Consider the following 15,835-nt stretch of genomic DNA (forward strand, 5'->3'; position numbering starts at 1 on the left):
CGAACTTTGTCCCAAAACGTTTTTCTTTCTAGAATTTTGAATGAACTTAAACATCTCTTCTTGGATTTAGACACAACTCACTATATACATTTGTTTAACAATGATAGGAGCGTAGATCGAATTATCTATCAGTAAAATTGGTATTTTCTGTATTGAGTTATGCTCAAATTGACTATTAAATATATATTTAGTAACCTTCCCGAAACATTAACATTAACATAGCTAAAGAAAAAGATTTCTAGGGTTTCTACTTTCTCATTTGGTTTATTTTGGTCTGAAAGAGAAGAAAGAAAGCAATGGAATTGGACTTGATAAAATTTCACACTTACTAAAAGTTGAAAATTAGATACAAAGACTTTAATAAATTGTTCTGTTCTCTTCACCATTTCCAGAAGACATTGGAACCACACTTGTACTTGTCCTTCCCCTCACACTCCAATTCCAAATCATCAGAGATAAATGGGACTTTCTGCATTCATCAAAAGCAGGACAGAGAACTAACTTAGTGCTTAACATAAACACATTTACTTGTACTCAAAATTTCACAGCCAACAGTGATTATAACTAAGCAATGAAGGTTCATACCTTTTGTTTTGCAAGATCTTGGCACCCTGTGAAGTTCTCTGGGAACTTGCATGATCCAAACTGAACAGTGTATGCCCTTGCAAAGTTTGCTCCACTTGTTGCTAATCTTTTCTTGTCATTCAGTTCCTGTTGCAATAACAGAGTTAAGAACATGATCGGTTGGTTTACCATCCAATTGACAAAATTCTGTTTCATTCACTTTTGAAATGTATGTGGATCCCATGTCGATTGGAGAGGAGAACGAAACATTCTTTATAAGGGTGTGGAAACCTCTTACCAACCGACACGTTTTGAAAACTTTGAAGAAAAGCTCGAAAGGGAAAGCCGAAAGAGGACAATTTATTTTAGCAACAACCAGAACCAAACACACTTTTGAGCTAAGTAAAGGAATCAAGAACAAGACTCGTTAATATGCCAAGTCAAAGAATCGAAACAGAGCATTTGAAGTATATTAAATGGAATAGAGTTCATAGACCGAAATAGGATCTAAAACTAAATGAAAAAGCAATTTGAATGTTCATGAATAATCTGGATAGCAAAGAGTAGCTTACCTTGTTAGCTTTACTCTTCTCAAGGTACTCTTCAATGACTCCAGCATTAGCCGTAGAGTTGGAGGAAGCAGCAGCCGCAGCAAAGAGGGAAGCTCCAAGGAAGAGAAGCGCAGTTCTCCTTCCTTCATTCTTAGCTTCAGGAACCCTAGCCTGTTGAGCCCTAATCGCAGGCAACTTGTAACCAGAAACCCCAGGCGACGCAACAGAAGTCACGGCGCTGAGTTTCGAGTTAAGCTCGGCGGATCCAGCACCTGAAATGGCGTAGTTGCAGGCCAAGACGCTGGAATTCATGGTCGCCATTACTCTCTGCAACTTTTGTACAAAATCCGAGTCCGAAGGCTCGAAGGAGGAGGATTAATGGTGGAGAGTTGTTAATAGGGAAATGGGATTATGAGGGAATCTGATAAATGAACGACGTCTGAGATGGAATTGGATAAGGAATTGTGGTGAGAGTGTGGATAAGGTGAGATTTCCTCACTCCCAATTGGCAATCCATGGCTGTGATTAGGGTTTTTTGGACATGAAAATGTGTGTGGCGAGCTTCAATTTTGGACCCACTTCGAAATCTAAACGTGATGGGGAACGTTCAAGCAAATTGAATTTTAGTTAAATCGGTTAAACTAGAATGGCTCTAAAACTTCCAAAATTGTTCTTAAATTATACTAAAAAAAACTACTAATTTTCTTTAACTTTTAAGCCTAAGATTAAGATTAAAATGTTCAATTAAGTGCAGAAAAAATTATCATATATATTGGCACAACTTTCATCATTCAATGCCATTTGCTGGAGCTAGTTATTGAATCAAAGAATCAACATACACGGCTAGAAACATTTTGACTTTATTTTCAGATTGAATGTAAGTAGTACAGATATCTAATTAGTACATGATCTGTGTTCCCTTCAATACATGATGGCAAAAAGCTACGGCAATTTGCCATGGTAAAATCAGAGGTACAGTTTCTGGAGTAGTTACTTATAACAATACCTCAAACCCACCGCTAGCAGATATTGTCTGTTTTGGTCCGTTACGTGTCAACGAGGACGCTGGCCCCCAAAGGGGTGAATTGTGAGATCCCACATTGGTCGGAGGGGGGAAACGAAACATTTTTTATAAGAGTGTAGAAACCTCTCTTTGAGCAAATGCATTTTAAAACCGTGAGAAGAAGCCTCAAAGGGAAAGCCCCCAAAGAAAGTCATATCTGCTGGCTGTTACACTGCCCAAAATCAATTCTACTCATACACTAGCTACCTAAAATGAACAAGTACTTGAACTGATCTTATTTAACAGTTTCTATATACACATTCCTGCAGAATTCAGAAGCATCAACTCGTAAAATAGAAGTGTATCTAACGATCTGAAAAAGATGAAACATAAATTATGTAAACGTAGTGCAGAAGGCCAAAGAGGTGTAAGAAGTCTAACCTCAACGACAAGACTCGAGCAGTGCCTCCATGTGAACGGATCTACATGCCATAACAAATGCAAAGTCCAGTTAATCTTGGGTGTGTTTGTAAAATGATCATACTTCAATCTTAAGTTACTCAACAAGCCACCAAATCTTATATAACAATCATATAAATTGAGATCAAGGTATTGAAAAGAGCCCAATGGAAATAAAATAGCAAACAAGCTGGGCAAGCTATCTTGGTCTGGACAATCTTTTCCTTTTCCGGTTCCTTGGCATGGCCTTTCTGACAGAATTGGACACCGATGGAACAGCCATGATAGATGATGGCTTCCTAAAACTGGTTCTTCCCTTCCCAGAACCCCATTTCAAGGGCAGCTTATTTACCACAGAGCTTATATCATTTGAAGAACTCCATTCAACTAGTTTCTGAATTTCATCCAGAATTTGATGGGTCCAAGGAAACAGAATCATCCATTGGTATTTTCCACATATTCATCAATATCTTCTCAAATGATTGAAAAGATATGGAAGGTTTGTAACTTGGACAATTTTCACATACCATATTCACCTTGATCACGTGTTTGCAAAGATTTCCTTGCATTGACCAAGAACAAGCACAAAATGAGAATTCTGACCCTGGATTCCACACTATATGTGAAACACTTCTGTCCTTTTGGCTCAAAACTTCGGCAAAAAGGTGATTCTCATCATCCATGGTAACTGAAGAATCCGGAATTTGCAAAGCACGGTGCCAAGAAGTAGAAGAAATATACTCATCCTTGACATTTTGAAACGAGTCACTTTCATCAGCATAGCGATCTAGCCAATAGGTCGAATGCAACTCAGTGGTCATGGTGTTCGACATTGCCAAACTTGGTCCAAGTCAAATCAGCAGAATAGAACTCTTCCTCAGGTGGATCTTGTACCTGAAGATCAAGTATGGATTCAACAATAGCCATCAAAATGAAGCTACAAAGTCCAATTCCTAGCTATCTGCAAAATACAGGCATGGTAGAATGTGACTCAACAATTGTATAATCATAACTCACAAGCAGTCGCAAAAATTAAGAGAGCGATAATTCACGAATATACACACTACATTTTCTTGTCAAAGAGTGAAGAACAATATGTATTTCTTCCAGGATTCAATATAAACCAAAAAAAATGTCCAGAATACCATACTCATTATGGGAAGAATTAGTGAAAGGATTAGTTTGAATAGAAGAACTATCATTATCTACGTCAGGCATCATTTGGGTATCATCTCACTATAATTTGAGTTCTTAGATATCACAGTTTCGTATTACATATACTCTTCACTAATGTACATGGCTTTCGGCTGTCAATTCTATTAAGATGTTGAATGATTTAAGAACTAATGGAGTATGCTTTCTTCTTTCCGCTTAAACATTATTCTTATTTTTTCCTTCTCCTTTCAACCAAAGGCGTCCTGAAACATTTCGATGAAATTTAACACTATCACTCCTAAAAGAAATCAATCACTTCATAAGATGTTTTTACAAGAAAAGCAGTCCGTTGGTCATAATCAATCACACAGACTTTTAAGTTTGAATCAAATGCCAATATCCCATACTAAGAATTCCCAGACATGAGCTACAGTAAACAAAACCCATAAATCATAATGGAGAAACAAGAAAATCAGAAAAATACCAAAATTTCGCAGCAATTATCTTGTACAGGTTCTTACATAGCATCAGGCAAAACGAATTTCGGCTAGAAACTTGAATTCTGAATGCAACAACTAACCTCCTAAATAAATTTGGCTGTCTGGTTGCTCATCAGAAAGTTCTTGATTTGAAGCGGGCGGTCACGGTGAAGCAAGAAAAGAGTTCGAAGGAAGAAGATGTTCGTAAGAAACCAAGCAATTTCTTGAACAATTTAGAACAAAAAAAATTCCATAAATCTTTATAAATGTTGCTGTTCATCTTCGTCATTAGCCTGGACTGAGAACAACAAAAATACAGGTTAAGAGCGGGGTTACAGGAATCCAAATGGTTTGGACTAGTCGGTATTGTTCTTTTTGGGGGTATTGTTCTTTTTGGGTTTATTTTCAAGGTTTTTTAAAACACGTCTGTTAGGAAAGGTTCTCATACCATTGTAAGGGAGGCGTAGTTCTCCTTCCAATCGATGTGAGATCTAACAATCCACCCCTTTCGGGATCTAGCGTCCTCGCTGACACTCGTTCCCTCTCCAATCGATGTGGGATCTCACAATTCACCCCTCTTCGAAGTCTAATGTCCTCGATAGCATACCGCCTAAAGAACAATATCTGCTAGCAGGGCTTTAGCGGTTAAGGATTGAGTTACAAACCAAATTTAGAATTGCAAACAAGATTATTATTCTATGATACTTTTGATATCAATTTTTAAGAGAATCAATACCATATTCAATAAAGAATAATCATCTTTAAGTTGTTTAGATAAGAGAGAATTAAAAGTCAAATCAACAACACCGACACATAATCTAAACATAATTCACGTGTTTTTTCTCTCTCTTAATGAATATGATAATTAAAACACACTTTTCTTGAAGGATATCTACGGTTCACATTCTTTATGTAGATAGGATCGTTTTTTTTTAATCTACGATTATATCCACTAACGCTAGAGGGAAACACCTTCCTCTCTATAAATATCAAACTCTTGTTTGAAAGTGAGCATACAATTTCAAAGCTTGTCGACTATCTGTTCTAAGTGACGATGAGTTCCGTTCTTGGAGGTCCAGTGTCGGTTGATCCAAATGACCCACACGTGCGTGATATTGGAGAATGGGCAGTGAAGGAACACAACAAACAAAGTGGGGATTCACTAAAGTTTCTTGAAGTGGTAAGTGGGTCGAAGCAAATAGTGTCTGGAGTGTTGTACAAGCTTGTGTTGTTGGTTGATGTTGGTGCAAATCGTCATCGAAAATATGAGGCTAAGGTGTGGGAGCAACCATGGTTGGAGCCTCCTCGGAAGCTCGAGTCTTTCCACGTTCTTCTCCAGGAGTGAGATGTCTCTGTTACAATCTTCTTCGTGTATCAAAATCCATATCTATAATGGAACAATAAAATAAAACTTCTTATCAATTCTTATATATTTTTGTTTTTCTTATCCTCTCATTCTATTTCAATCTCTATTCGGGTGAAAACGTCCATTAAATTTTTATTTATTTTAATCTAATTCAATCTAAATAAGTTCATAATTCAAAACCCGAATGATATTGGTCAAATGAGGTTGATTAGGTTTTTTTCGAGTCATCGAGTTTATTGAACACTAGTAATACAAATACAAATGCCAAAGTACAAATAAACATATTCGCCTATTTCTAAGCAATATCACTGCAACAACTTTACGCACAATTATTCTTCATGATCTGTAGACGGCGTGAGAGTATCGCCCCGTCCATCTCTAGAATTAAGAATGTAATAGCCCAAAAATAATAAATAATAATAATAATAAATAAATAAATAAAAATAATAAAAAATATAAATTAATAATAATTCATACAACATATTCAAAATTTGCCAAGGATAAATCATGTGAACACTGCAATAAAAGTGGTCATACAATTGATGAGTGTCGATTTCTTAAATTTCATTGTAAATTTTGTGATAGAAGGGGACATACAGAAGATCGAGTCAACAGAAAAATAATTCTAGAAGGGTAGTACAAATCAATCAATGCAACAATCGAGAATATCGATCATCTGCAAATATGCCGATGTTTCTCAGTTGAATACAGAAGAACAGTCACCAAATTTCATCCCAAATTTTTCTTCTGAGCAATTACAATAGATTGTACAAGCCTTATCTGCACTCAATCATCGTCCTTTTGGTAATTCTAATAATAACATCAATGTTACTGGTTTGTTTCCAGTATCTGCATTATCTATCAACTCTACGAGTTCTAATCCATGGATTCTCGAGAGTGGAGCTATAGATCATATAGTATCCAAAGCTTCTGTTATGACGGAACCAAAGGCTACCACCATATCTACAATAAATTTGCCAAATGGAGGGACAACACATGTGTCACATACGGGCAATGTTTCTTTTAATCCTGACCTTAAATTAAACAATGTTTTATGTGGACCTCCATTCAATTTAAACCTAATGTCCATCAGCAAACTTACCAATGTCTTGAAATGTTATGTGACTTTTTATCCTGATTCTTGTGTTATGCAGGACTTGGCTACGGGGAAGATGATTGGCTCGGGTAAACAATTCGGAGGTTTCTATCATATTTCTTCATCTCCTATCAAATCTTCAGCAAATCAAGTATCTCAGTCATCTGATTTGTGACATTTACGCCTAGGTCATCCTTCTCCTTCTCGTTTTAAATTTCTAGCTGATCAATTGCATCTTAATAATGCTACTCTTTCTCATAATTGTAGTATTTTCCCATTAGCAAAACAAACTAGGTTGTCTTCTCCAAAAAGTTCAATAACAACCTATTCTGCCTTTGATATGTTACATTGTGATGTTTGGGGACCACATAAAATTCCAACCCATTCTGGTTTGCGTTTTTTCTCACTGTTGTTGATGATTTTACTCAATGTACTTGGGTTTTTCTTATGCAACACAAATCAGAAGTACACCATTTGTTAGTAAACTTTGTTAAATTCGTTCAAACTCAATTTTATACTACTATCAAGATAGTTAGGTCAGACAATGGGACTGAGTTCCTATCTTTGCAACCATTTTTTACTTCTCGTGGCATTGAATTTCAGCGCATTTGTGTCTATACTCCACAACAAAATAGAGTCGTAGAACGTAAGCATCGTCATATCCTAAATGTAGCTAGGTCTCTTTTTTTCTGTCACAGCTTCCACTTAATTTTAATGACAATTTATCTTATAAATAGAATACATCACCATTTTTATCTAACAAAACAGCCTTTGAAGCACTCTACAAACGATCACCTACATTTCACCATCTTAAAGTTTTTTGTTGTAAGTGTTATGCAATTGTAGTACATCCTAAGCAAAAATTTGAACCTCGGGCAATTCCTTGTGTTTTCAAAGGATATCCTTGTGGTCATAAAGATTACGAATTGTATGACATGTAATCTAAAAAATTCTTTATCAGTTGTGATGTTAAATTTTGTGAAGATGATTTTTCTTTTTCATCAGCTTCACAAACTTTGACATTAACTCTTTCAACTCCCATTTTATCATTTCATGATCCATCCTACCCAAACATCCATTATAATCCTTCTATTCCTTCTCCAAATTCATAAGTTCCAGATCCACCAGATTCACCCACTAAATCTAATCTTATCTCACCTGATACATCAGTTTCACTTCGACGTTTTACTCGTACCAAACAACCTCCAGCTTATTATAATAATTATGAGATGTCTTCTTGAGCCAATCATTTAACCTCTAGCTCAAGTCTCAACACTGGCACCAGGTATCCCCTTCATCATTACCTTTCATTCTCTCGTTTTTCTCATACTCAACGTGCTTTTCTAGCTCTTATTACAACCCAGACAGAACCTAAAACCTATGATGAGGCAGTTGGCAACCCATTATGGCAGCAGGCTATGAATGATGAAATTGCAGCTTTGGAACGTAATCATACTTGTCTCTCGTTCCTCTACCACATGGCCATAAAGCTATTGGTTATCGTTGGGTGTACAAGATTAAACACAACTCTAATGGTTCTGTTGAACGCTATAAAGCTCAACTGGTAGCAAAGAGATACACTCAGGTTGAAGGTGTTGATTACAAAGAGACATTTTCTTCTACAACGAAACTTACTACACTTCGTTGCTTACTCACTATTGTCGCTGCTCGAAAATGGTTCACTCATCAGTTGGATGTTCAAAATGCCTTTCTCCATGGTAATCTAGACGAGGAAGTCTATATGTCTTTACCACCAGGTATTCACCGATAGGGGGAGAATACAGTATGTCGGCTCCATAAATCTCTTTATGGTTTAAAACAGGCTTCTCGCAATTGGTTCTCCATATTCTCTACCACTATACAAAATGCAGGCTACACGCAGTCCAAAGCAGATGACTCTTTATTTACTAAGAGTAAATGTACTTCTTTCACTGCAACTTTTATCTATGTTGATGATATTCTGTTGACAGACAATGATCTCAAAGAAATTCAACATCTCAAGACTAGTTTACTCAAGAAATTCCTAATCAAAGATCTAGGGAATTTGAAATATTTCCTAGGTATTGAATTTTCTAGGTCTAGAAAAGAAATATTTATGTCTCAAAGGAAGGATGCTCTAGACATTCTTCAAGACACAGGTCTTACAAGAGCACGTCCAGAAAAGTTTTCTATGGAGCAAAATCTGAAACTTTCTTCAACAGAAGGAGAAAAGTTGAATAATCCAAGTAAATATAGATGGTTGGTTGAAATATTAATATATTTAACCGTTACTAGGTCTAACATAGTGTATTAGTTCGTATGCTTAGTCAATTTATGCATGAACCAAGAAAACCACATTGGGAGGTAGCTCTTCGAGTTCTGAAATACATCAAAGGTACTCTTGATCAAGAACTTCTACTACCATCTGAAAATAACTTGAGATTACAACCATATTGCGATTCAGACTGGGGTGGTTATCGAATCTCCAAATGGTCTATTTCTTGGTTCTGCATTTTCCTTGGAAATTCAATTATTTCTTGGAAGTCTAAAAAACAAACCAATGTGTCCAGATCATCAGCAAAAACCGAGTATCGAGCTATGACAAATACTTGTTTAGAGTTAATTTGGTTAAGATACATTCTCCATTTGAAAGTTCCACTGTCCAAACCAGTATTATTGTACTGTGATAATCAAGCAGCATTACACAGCAACTAATCCAGTTTTTCACGAACGTACAAAACACATTGAAATAGATTGTCATATAGTTCGAGAAAAATTACAAGATGGAATCATCAAACCGTGTTATGTTTCGACTAAAATGCAATTGACAGATATTTTCACTAAAGCTTTGGGAAGACATCAATCTGATTTTTTTTAAAAAAAACAAGTTGTGTGTGATTGACCTGCACTTCCAACTTGAGGGGGAGTGTTGAGATATAATATTTAGAGTATATATTATTTATGGAATATATCCTAGATATTATATCTTAATATTCTTTATTTATGATTTGATTTACCGTATATTTTATTTTATTCTCAATATTTAATTATTTTATATTTTCCTCATTTGTTAAGTTGCTAGCTTAAATCCTATTTAAGCTTATGAATATCATGAGAATATACACCTTAGATCTATTTCTATATCTCATTCTTAACATTTTTTTTCAACAATTGACGTCTTCACGAGTGTTTCTTTGTCTTTTTGAATTTTTCAGATCCAAGTTTCACATTCGTTCAAAACCAACGCTCAACTTGCAGGAGAGTGTTAATGATATTAGTACTAAATTATACTTTACCATATATATCATATTTGATATTTTATTATAAGATCCTTATCATAGGTATCTTTCCATTTATTACTCTTTTCATTTCATTGTAATTTATTTGATTATAAATAGATAACTTTCAAACCATTTATGTGGGGTGGATTATGTAAACATTCTGCCAATTGAAGAACACATTTCTACTACTCTTAGTCAACTTCTCCACTGATTTAGAGACATTAAAGGTTAAAGTTAATTTTCATAGTATAATTTTAAAATAGGATTGTTGCTCTACTGTTGACATGGTTAGATGAATTGAATGATATATGAACTAAACCTTCTCTATGATCCCTCAATGTACCGTATTCTATCACATGAATTATGTTATGTCATACTACTTGATGATGTATTATGACTTATATTAAGCTATGATATGACATGCACACCATGTTAGCAAGATTGTTTTCGAGATTGTGAATTGTTGATATGCCAAGGATGTATTCGTAAAAATATTTTTGTGCATCATATGAATCGAAATACTTCTCCATTATAATTAGTATGGACGCATAACTTACGTCACGGGCCCAAAGAGTTTAAGCATTAAAAAATATTTTAAAGTATTTTGTTACTAATAAAAAGCAAGAAAGTCATCGGCCACCATAGGTACCGCCGACAATTGTGTGTGTTGGCACGAAGGAGAGAAGAAAGCACCTAATGTAAGATTGATCAAGGAGATTGAGATCCGACTCCACCGTTAAGTTTTTCTTTTAACTTTTAAAATCTTCTTCGACCAATTTCATTTCTTCCTCAACTCTAAATGAATTTTGTCGATTCTCGTTTTAATGAAATCTATAAGTTTGTAAAAGAAAATGAAGTAAGGAAAGAACGAATGCTCGTAGCTTGTCGGTGAGAGATAAAACCATTCCAATTTAGTTTGGTTGGACTAGTCATTGATTTTTTAAAATTCGGAGTGAAACAGATTTTTAACCAAGTTGTAATGAGTTACCAACCAAATTTAGAATTGAAAACAATATCATATTCAACTAAACAAAAAAAATAATCATCTTTAAGTTGTTTAGATAAGAGAGAATTAAAGGTCAAATCAGCAACACCACACGTAATCTGAACATCATCAAATTGTTTAATTTTGTTATTAATTTAAGTGGAATGATATAAGATACGAATATTAAAGTGTTGAACAACGTAATTCACGTGTTTTTTTTTTTCCTTAATGAATATGATAATTAAAACACACTTTTCTTTAAGGATATCTACGGATCACATTCTTTATGTAGATAGGATCGTTTTCTTTTTAATCTACGATTATATCCACTAACAATAGAAGGAAACACCTTCCTCTCTATAAACATCAAACTCTAGTTTGAAAGTGAGCATACAATTTCAAAGCTTGTCGACTATCTGTTCTAAGTGACGATGAGTTCCGTTCCTGGAGGTCAAGTGCCGGTTGATCCAAATGACCCACACGTGCGTGATATTGGAGAATGGGTAGTGAAGGAACACAACAAACAAAGTGGGGATTCACTAAAGTTTCTTGAAGTGGTAAGTGGGTCGAAGCAAATAGTGTCTGGAGTGTTGTACAAGCTTGTGTTGTTGGTTGATGTTGGTGCAAATCGTCATCGAAAATATGAGGCTAAGGTGTGGGAGCAACCATGGTTGGAGCCTCCTCGGAAGCTCGAGTCTTTCCACGTTCTTCTCCAGGAGTGAGATGTTTGTGTTACAATCTCCTTCGTGTATCAAAATCCATATCTATAATGGACAATAAAATAAAACTTCTTATCAATCCTTATATATTTTTGTTTTTCTTATCCTCGCATTCTATTTCAATCTCTATCCGGGTGAAAATGTCCATTAAATTTTCATTTATTTTAATCTAATTCAATCTAAATAAGTTCATAAATCAAAACTCGAATGATATTGATCTAATGAGGTTGATTAGATTTTTTTCGAGTTGTCGAGTTTATTGAACACTCCGAATATCACTCGATATGTAAGCTGCTTGAGAATATGGCCTCCATCCATGTTTAGAATTAAGAAACTAGTTTCTTCTCTTCCGAGTACTTGGGAGTTGCACATTTATTTATAGGACTCTAACAATTGAGGAGTGTTAAAAAAAAAAAAAAAAAAAAAAATTGTGTTCAATAGTGCTTAGATTACTATCTTTTCATTACATTTGAGTGGTTTTAGAGAATACATTTTCTAACTACTCCAGATCTGCTTCTCTGTTGATCTCAGCTTGAATCTGATATGTTTGAACCCTTTCAACACTTTGAGGCATTTAAGGTCAAAGTCAATTTTCATGGTAGAATTCTAAATTATGATTGTTGCTCTACTATTGACATCTCACGGTAGTTTGTCACATGAATTATGTTATGCTATGTTATGTAATGTTATACTACGTGATGATTGTTTTCGAGATTGTGAATTGTTTATATATCAAGAATGTATTTATGGAAATGCTTATAAAGAAATGAAGGTATGATTTGCATGTTATATGATTTGAAACCATGTTTTAATATGAACGCGTATCTTTTAAGTCATGACCCCAAATGTTTAAAAAGAGTTCAAGGATTAAAAAATATTTTGAAGTACTTTGTAATGTCATATTATTTAAGAAAAATAATAGTAATCAAAATCAAGAAATTTATCGGTCACTATAGGTACCACCGATAAATGTGTGCCTTGGCGTGAATATAAAATTTGGTTACACAGTTATAAGGAGTACATTATCGAACTCGTCCAGTGGACCCATGTGTATTTGTGCACGGTATGCAAATAAGTACTATAAATATAATCTAACGCAAAAATAAATAAATAAAGTAGAACCCAAAAAATTAGGGGTGTACATTAAACCCGACAACTTTGACCAATCCAACCCGAACTATACGAGTTGGATTGGATTCAGTGTTTGACCTCAATCAAATATATTAATTATTTTTATTATTTTATTTTTTATTTCTTAATTTTTATTTTCTTATATAAATATTTTTAAAATACCTTTTGTCTAAAATATTTGGACCGTTTTAGTGTTTACTATAGCTTCTGAATCAACGTATAGTACGAGTAAGAGAAATTTTTAACACCTAAAATAGCGGACACAATTGAATCAATAAAAATTATAAAATTGAGATAAGTATAAATTGTGTAGTATTTATTATCTATTTTTGTTTTTGTTTTTTTTTTTCATTTGTTCTAATAGTTAGGGTTATCTAACTCTAACCAAACTATTTCAATTATAATATTTTTTCTGTTATAATAGTATTCTTAAACTAATCTTTTCTATTGTTTTTTTAATTTTATGATCTATCCTTATATTTTTTTTATTTTAACTAATTATGAAAAGTGTTTATATTTTAATTGTTTTTAGTTTTATAATAACGTTGAACTGTGTTAATATGTTACCATTTTCGCTTGTTGTTTTGAATTGAATTACTCTTTTGTGAACCATTATAGATTGATTTGTGTTGGTTGGTGAACTTTTAATTATCTTTTATCTAAAATAGTATCTGAATAATTATAAATGGTGGATAAATAAAACTTTTTTTTAAAAAATAATTTTTTTAATAACCCAACCATAAATGGTTGGGTTGGGTTAGGCTAAAGGGTGGATAAATAAAAAAAAATTTAAAACATAATTTTTTTTAACAACCCGGTTGGGTTGGGCTGGGTTAGGTTGTGAAAATTTTCGAGTTGGGTTGGGTTACCAATCTAACCAACCCAAATTTTTTGGTTGAGTAAAATAATCCTTCAAACCCCCACAAAAAACGTACCCTTTAGGCATATAATACACAGACAACATACTTAACACAAATCAGACATACAATTAAATAAATCTCATACTACTCTCTTACTTTTCTTTACAGATATTATATTCTACAAATACTCATTACTCCTTCAATAAATCATACACTTCAGAGTACTACTAACAAAAGTACTCTTTCTCTTTCTCTACTATCAAATAATCTTGGGGTACAGTTTCACCGGGAAGTGGCGCATTAGTTTATCACAACTAATACTAATGAAATCATCCCATGATAGATACTACGTTCATATGATAGAGAGCGGGACGTTGACTCTATTTACGCCGTTTTCCAGAAAAGGTAATTCGAACTATAGTTCCTTTTACTCTGATTATATTCTGGAGGAGACTGGATCACCACATGGTTGAGACACCTGCACTAAATTGAACAGGCGCTATAATTCTTGTCGGAAGAGTTATATTGTCTTTACCATGGATGAGAATGAGAAGATAAAAGGGTGATATTCCACCCACATAATCCGTTGGAGTGGGCTACATGACGTCTGAGTCTTCGTCTTGACCTTCGGGTGACTCAGATCATGGGTGAAATCGCAATGACAGAATCTCGCTTTAGGATAGGTGGTTTATAGAAAAGTATTCTCATTTGCAGTGGTGGTGTATCGGGAATACTTTAGCAGGTAGCGTATCCTCTTTTTGGAGTGGTGGCTAATCCTCTTTTTAGAGTGGTCGCACAAACTCTGACCATGTACACCCGCACAAAAAAAACAATGATGAATTAGGTCTTCATTTGTCGTGATATAGGTGTTGCTTTGGTAGATGTTATGGAATAAAGAGCTTATAAAGTTTTTGCATTATTCTGTATTTTTTTTTTATTAATAAGTACATTATTTTTTTATCGTGTTTCTAAATTTCACTTTAAGGTTGTTTATTTTCGACATGTTTGGTAAATTTTTCGTTTTTTTTACAAAGCGTCACATCTTTAAAATAATGTCTCATTGTGTGAGGAAAAGAAAAATATATATTTTTAGATGTTTTTTTAAATAAAAATATATTCGTAAATTAATTTAGTTTCTTAATTTAATTAAAATGTTTATTTACCATCAAATTATGATATAAATTCATAGGTTCTTTTTTTTTATTATTATTATTATAAGGCGTGAAAATTTTGTTTTATTTAAATTTAATTAAGAATTTAAAAGTATTTGATTGAAAATGTTATGAAAGAAAAAAAATTATGAATAAATAGTAATAATGTTTAAGAATCTAAAATTAAAAAGATAATTAACAAAATTTATATTTTTTCAAATATTTTTAAAACTCTCAAATATATAATTTAAATACAAATTAAACAACTTTTGTAGTCCAACTCCATCGTTAATATTTATTTCATCAATTTAGAACTATTTCTTTGTAACATTATGAAAGACAACTTATGAACGGAGAGTAATCGTGTAACAATTCAAGTCCATCACTAGCAAATTTTGTCTACTTTGACTCATTAGGTATCCATCAAGTCTCATAGCTTTAAAATATGTCTGTTAGGGAGATATTTTCACACTCTTATAAACAATGTTTCGTTTCCGTCTCCAACAAATGTGAGATCTCATGATCCTTCCCTTGGTGGCCAGCATTCTCATTGGCACACCATTCGGTGTTTGACTCTAATACCATTTGTAACAACTCAAGCCCACTACTAGTAGATATTGTCTGTTTTGGCTCATTGTGTATCGCCGTCAACTTCACGATTTTAAAACGCATTTACTAGAAAGAGATTTTCAACACCCTTCTAAAGAATACTTCATTCCCCTCTCTAACCATTATTGTGATGTCCCACATTGGTTGGGGAGGAGAACAAAACACTATTTATAAGGGTGTGGAAACCTTCCCCTAAACGCGTGTTTTAAAGCTTTGAGGAGAACCCTGAAAAGGCTAGATACTAGACGATGTGTCAGCTTTCTCCTGAAAGGGGGGGTGTGGAAACCTTCCCCTAGACGCGCGTTTTAAAGCTTTGAGGAGAACCCTGAAAAGGAAAGCCCAAAGAGTACAATATCTACTCAAAGCTAGACACTAGACGATGTGTTTGAGGAGAACCCTGAAAAGGAAAGCCCAAAGAGTACACAAAGAGTACAATATCTACTCAAA

At 34.1% G+C, this 15,835-nt stretch overlaps 2 protein-coding genes across 4 annotated transcripts; both read right to left on the bottom strand.

The window, feature by feature from the left end:
- Nucleotides 1-235: 235 nt before the first annotated feature.
- LOC111496916 (photosystem I reaction center subunit N, chloroplastic) lies at nucleotides 236-1,516 on the bottom strand. Of its 2 annotated transcripts, none has more exons than XM_023147484.1 (3): nucleotides 1,137-1,516; nucleotides 586-711; nucleotides 236-465 (listed from the first exon to the last, which is right to left on the bottom strand). In XM_023147484.1, the coding sequence occupies exons 1-3, from the start codon at nucleotides 1,434-1,436 to the stop codon at nucleotides 358-360; spliced, it is 534 nt and encodes a 177-aa protein (XP_023003252.1). In that variant the 5' UTR covers nucleotides 1,437-1,516; the 3' UTR covers nucleotides 236-357. The 2 variants fall into 2 exon arrangements, with proteins under 2 accessions (XP_023003252.1, XP_023003251.1); XM_023147483.1 differs by having other exon boundaries at nucleotides 242-469.
- On the bottom strand, nucleotides 1,507-4,823 carry LOC111496915. Of its 2 annotated transcripts, none has more exons than XM_023147481.1 (5): nucleotides 4,660-4,823; nucleotides 4,313-4,509; nucleotides 3,105-3,538; nucleotides 2,560-2,600; nucleotides 1,507-1,702 (listed from the first exon to the last, which is right to left on the bottom strand). In XM_023147481.1, exons 3-5 carry the CDS (start codon nucleotides 3,408-3,410, stop codon nucleotides 1,525-1,527), a joined length of 525 nt encoding a protein of 174 aa, XP_023003249.1. In that variant the 5' UTR covers nucleotides 3,411-3,538; nucleotides 4,313-4,509; nucleotides 4,660-4,823; the 3' UTR covers nucleotides 1,507-1,524. The 2 variants fall into 2 exon arrangements, with proteins under 2 accessions (XP_023003249.1, XP_023003250.1); XM_023147482.1 differs by having other exon boundaries at nucleotides 3,114-3,538; nucleotides 4,660-4,822.
- Between the last annotated feature and the right edge of the window lie 11,012 nt (nucleotides 4,824-15,835).

The sequence above is a fragment of the Cucurbita maxima genome, unplaced genomic scaffold (genome assembly GCF_002738345.1).
Source record: "Cucurbita maxima cultivar Rimu unplaced genomic scaffold, Cmax_1.0 Cma_Scf00023, whole genome shotgun sequence".
Classification (NCBI taxonomy): Eukaryota; Viridiplantae; Streptophyta; class Magnoliopsida; order Cucurbitales; family Cucurbitaceae; genus Cucurbita; species Cucurbita maxima.

What these genes read in the sequence shown, in the direction of transcription:
- LOC111496916 (XM_023147484.1), bottom strand. Translation starts at nt 1,436, where the DNA reads ATGGCGACCATGAATTCCAGCGTCTTGGCCTGCAACTACGCCATTTCA. An exon ending in AGAAGAGTAAAGCTAACAAG is followed by an intron (nt 712 to 1,136) that starts GTAAGCTACTCT and finishes TTATTGCAACAG; the next exon opens with GAACTGAATGACAAGAAAAG. An exon ending in AAGATCTTGCAAAACAAAAG is followed by an intron (nt 466 to 585) that starts GTATGAACCTTC and finishes GAATGCAGAAAG; the next exon opens with TCCCATTTATCTCTGATGAT.
- LOC111496915 (XM_023147481.1), bottom strand. Translation starts at nt 3,410, where the DNA reads ATGTCGAACACCATGACCACTGAGTTGCATTCGACCTATTGGCTAGAT. An exon ending in ACGTGATCAAGGTGAATATG is followed by an intron (nt 2,601 to 3,104) that starts GTATGTGAAAAT and finishes TATGGCATGTAG; the next exon opens with ATCCGTTCACATGGAGGCAC. An exon ending in GCTCGAGTCTTGTCGTTGAG is followed by an intron (nt 1,703 to 2,559) that starts GTTAGACTTCTT and finishes CATCACGTTTAG; the next exon opens with ATTTCGAAGTGGGTCCAAAA.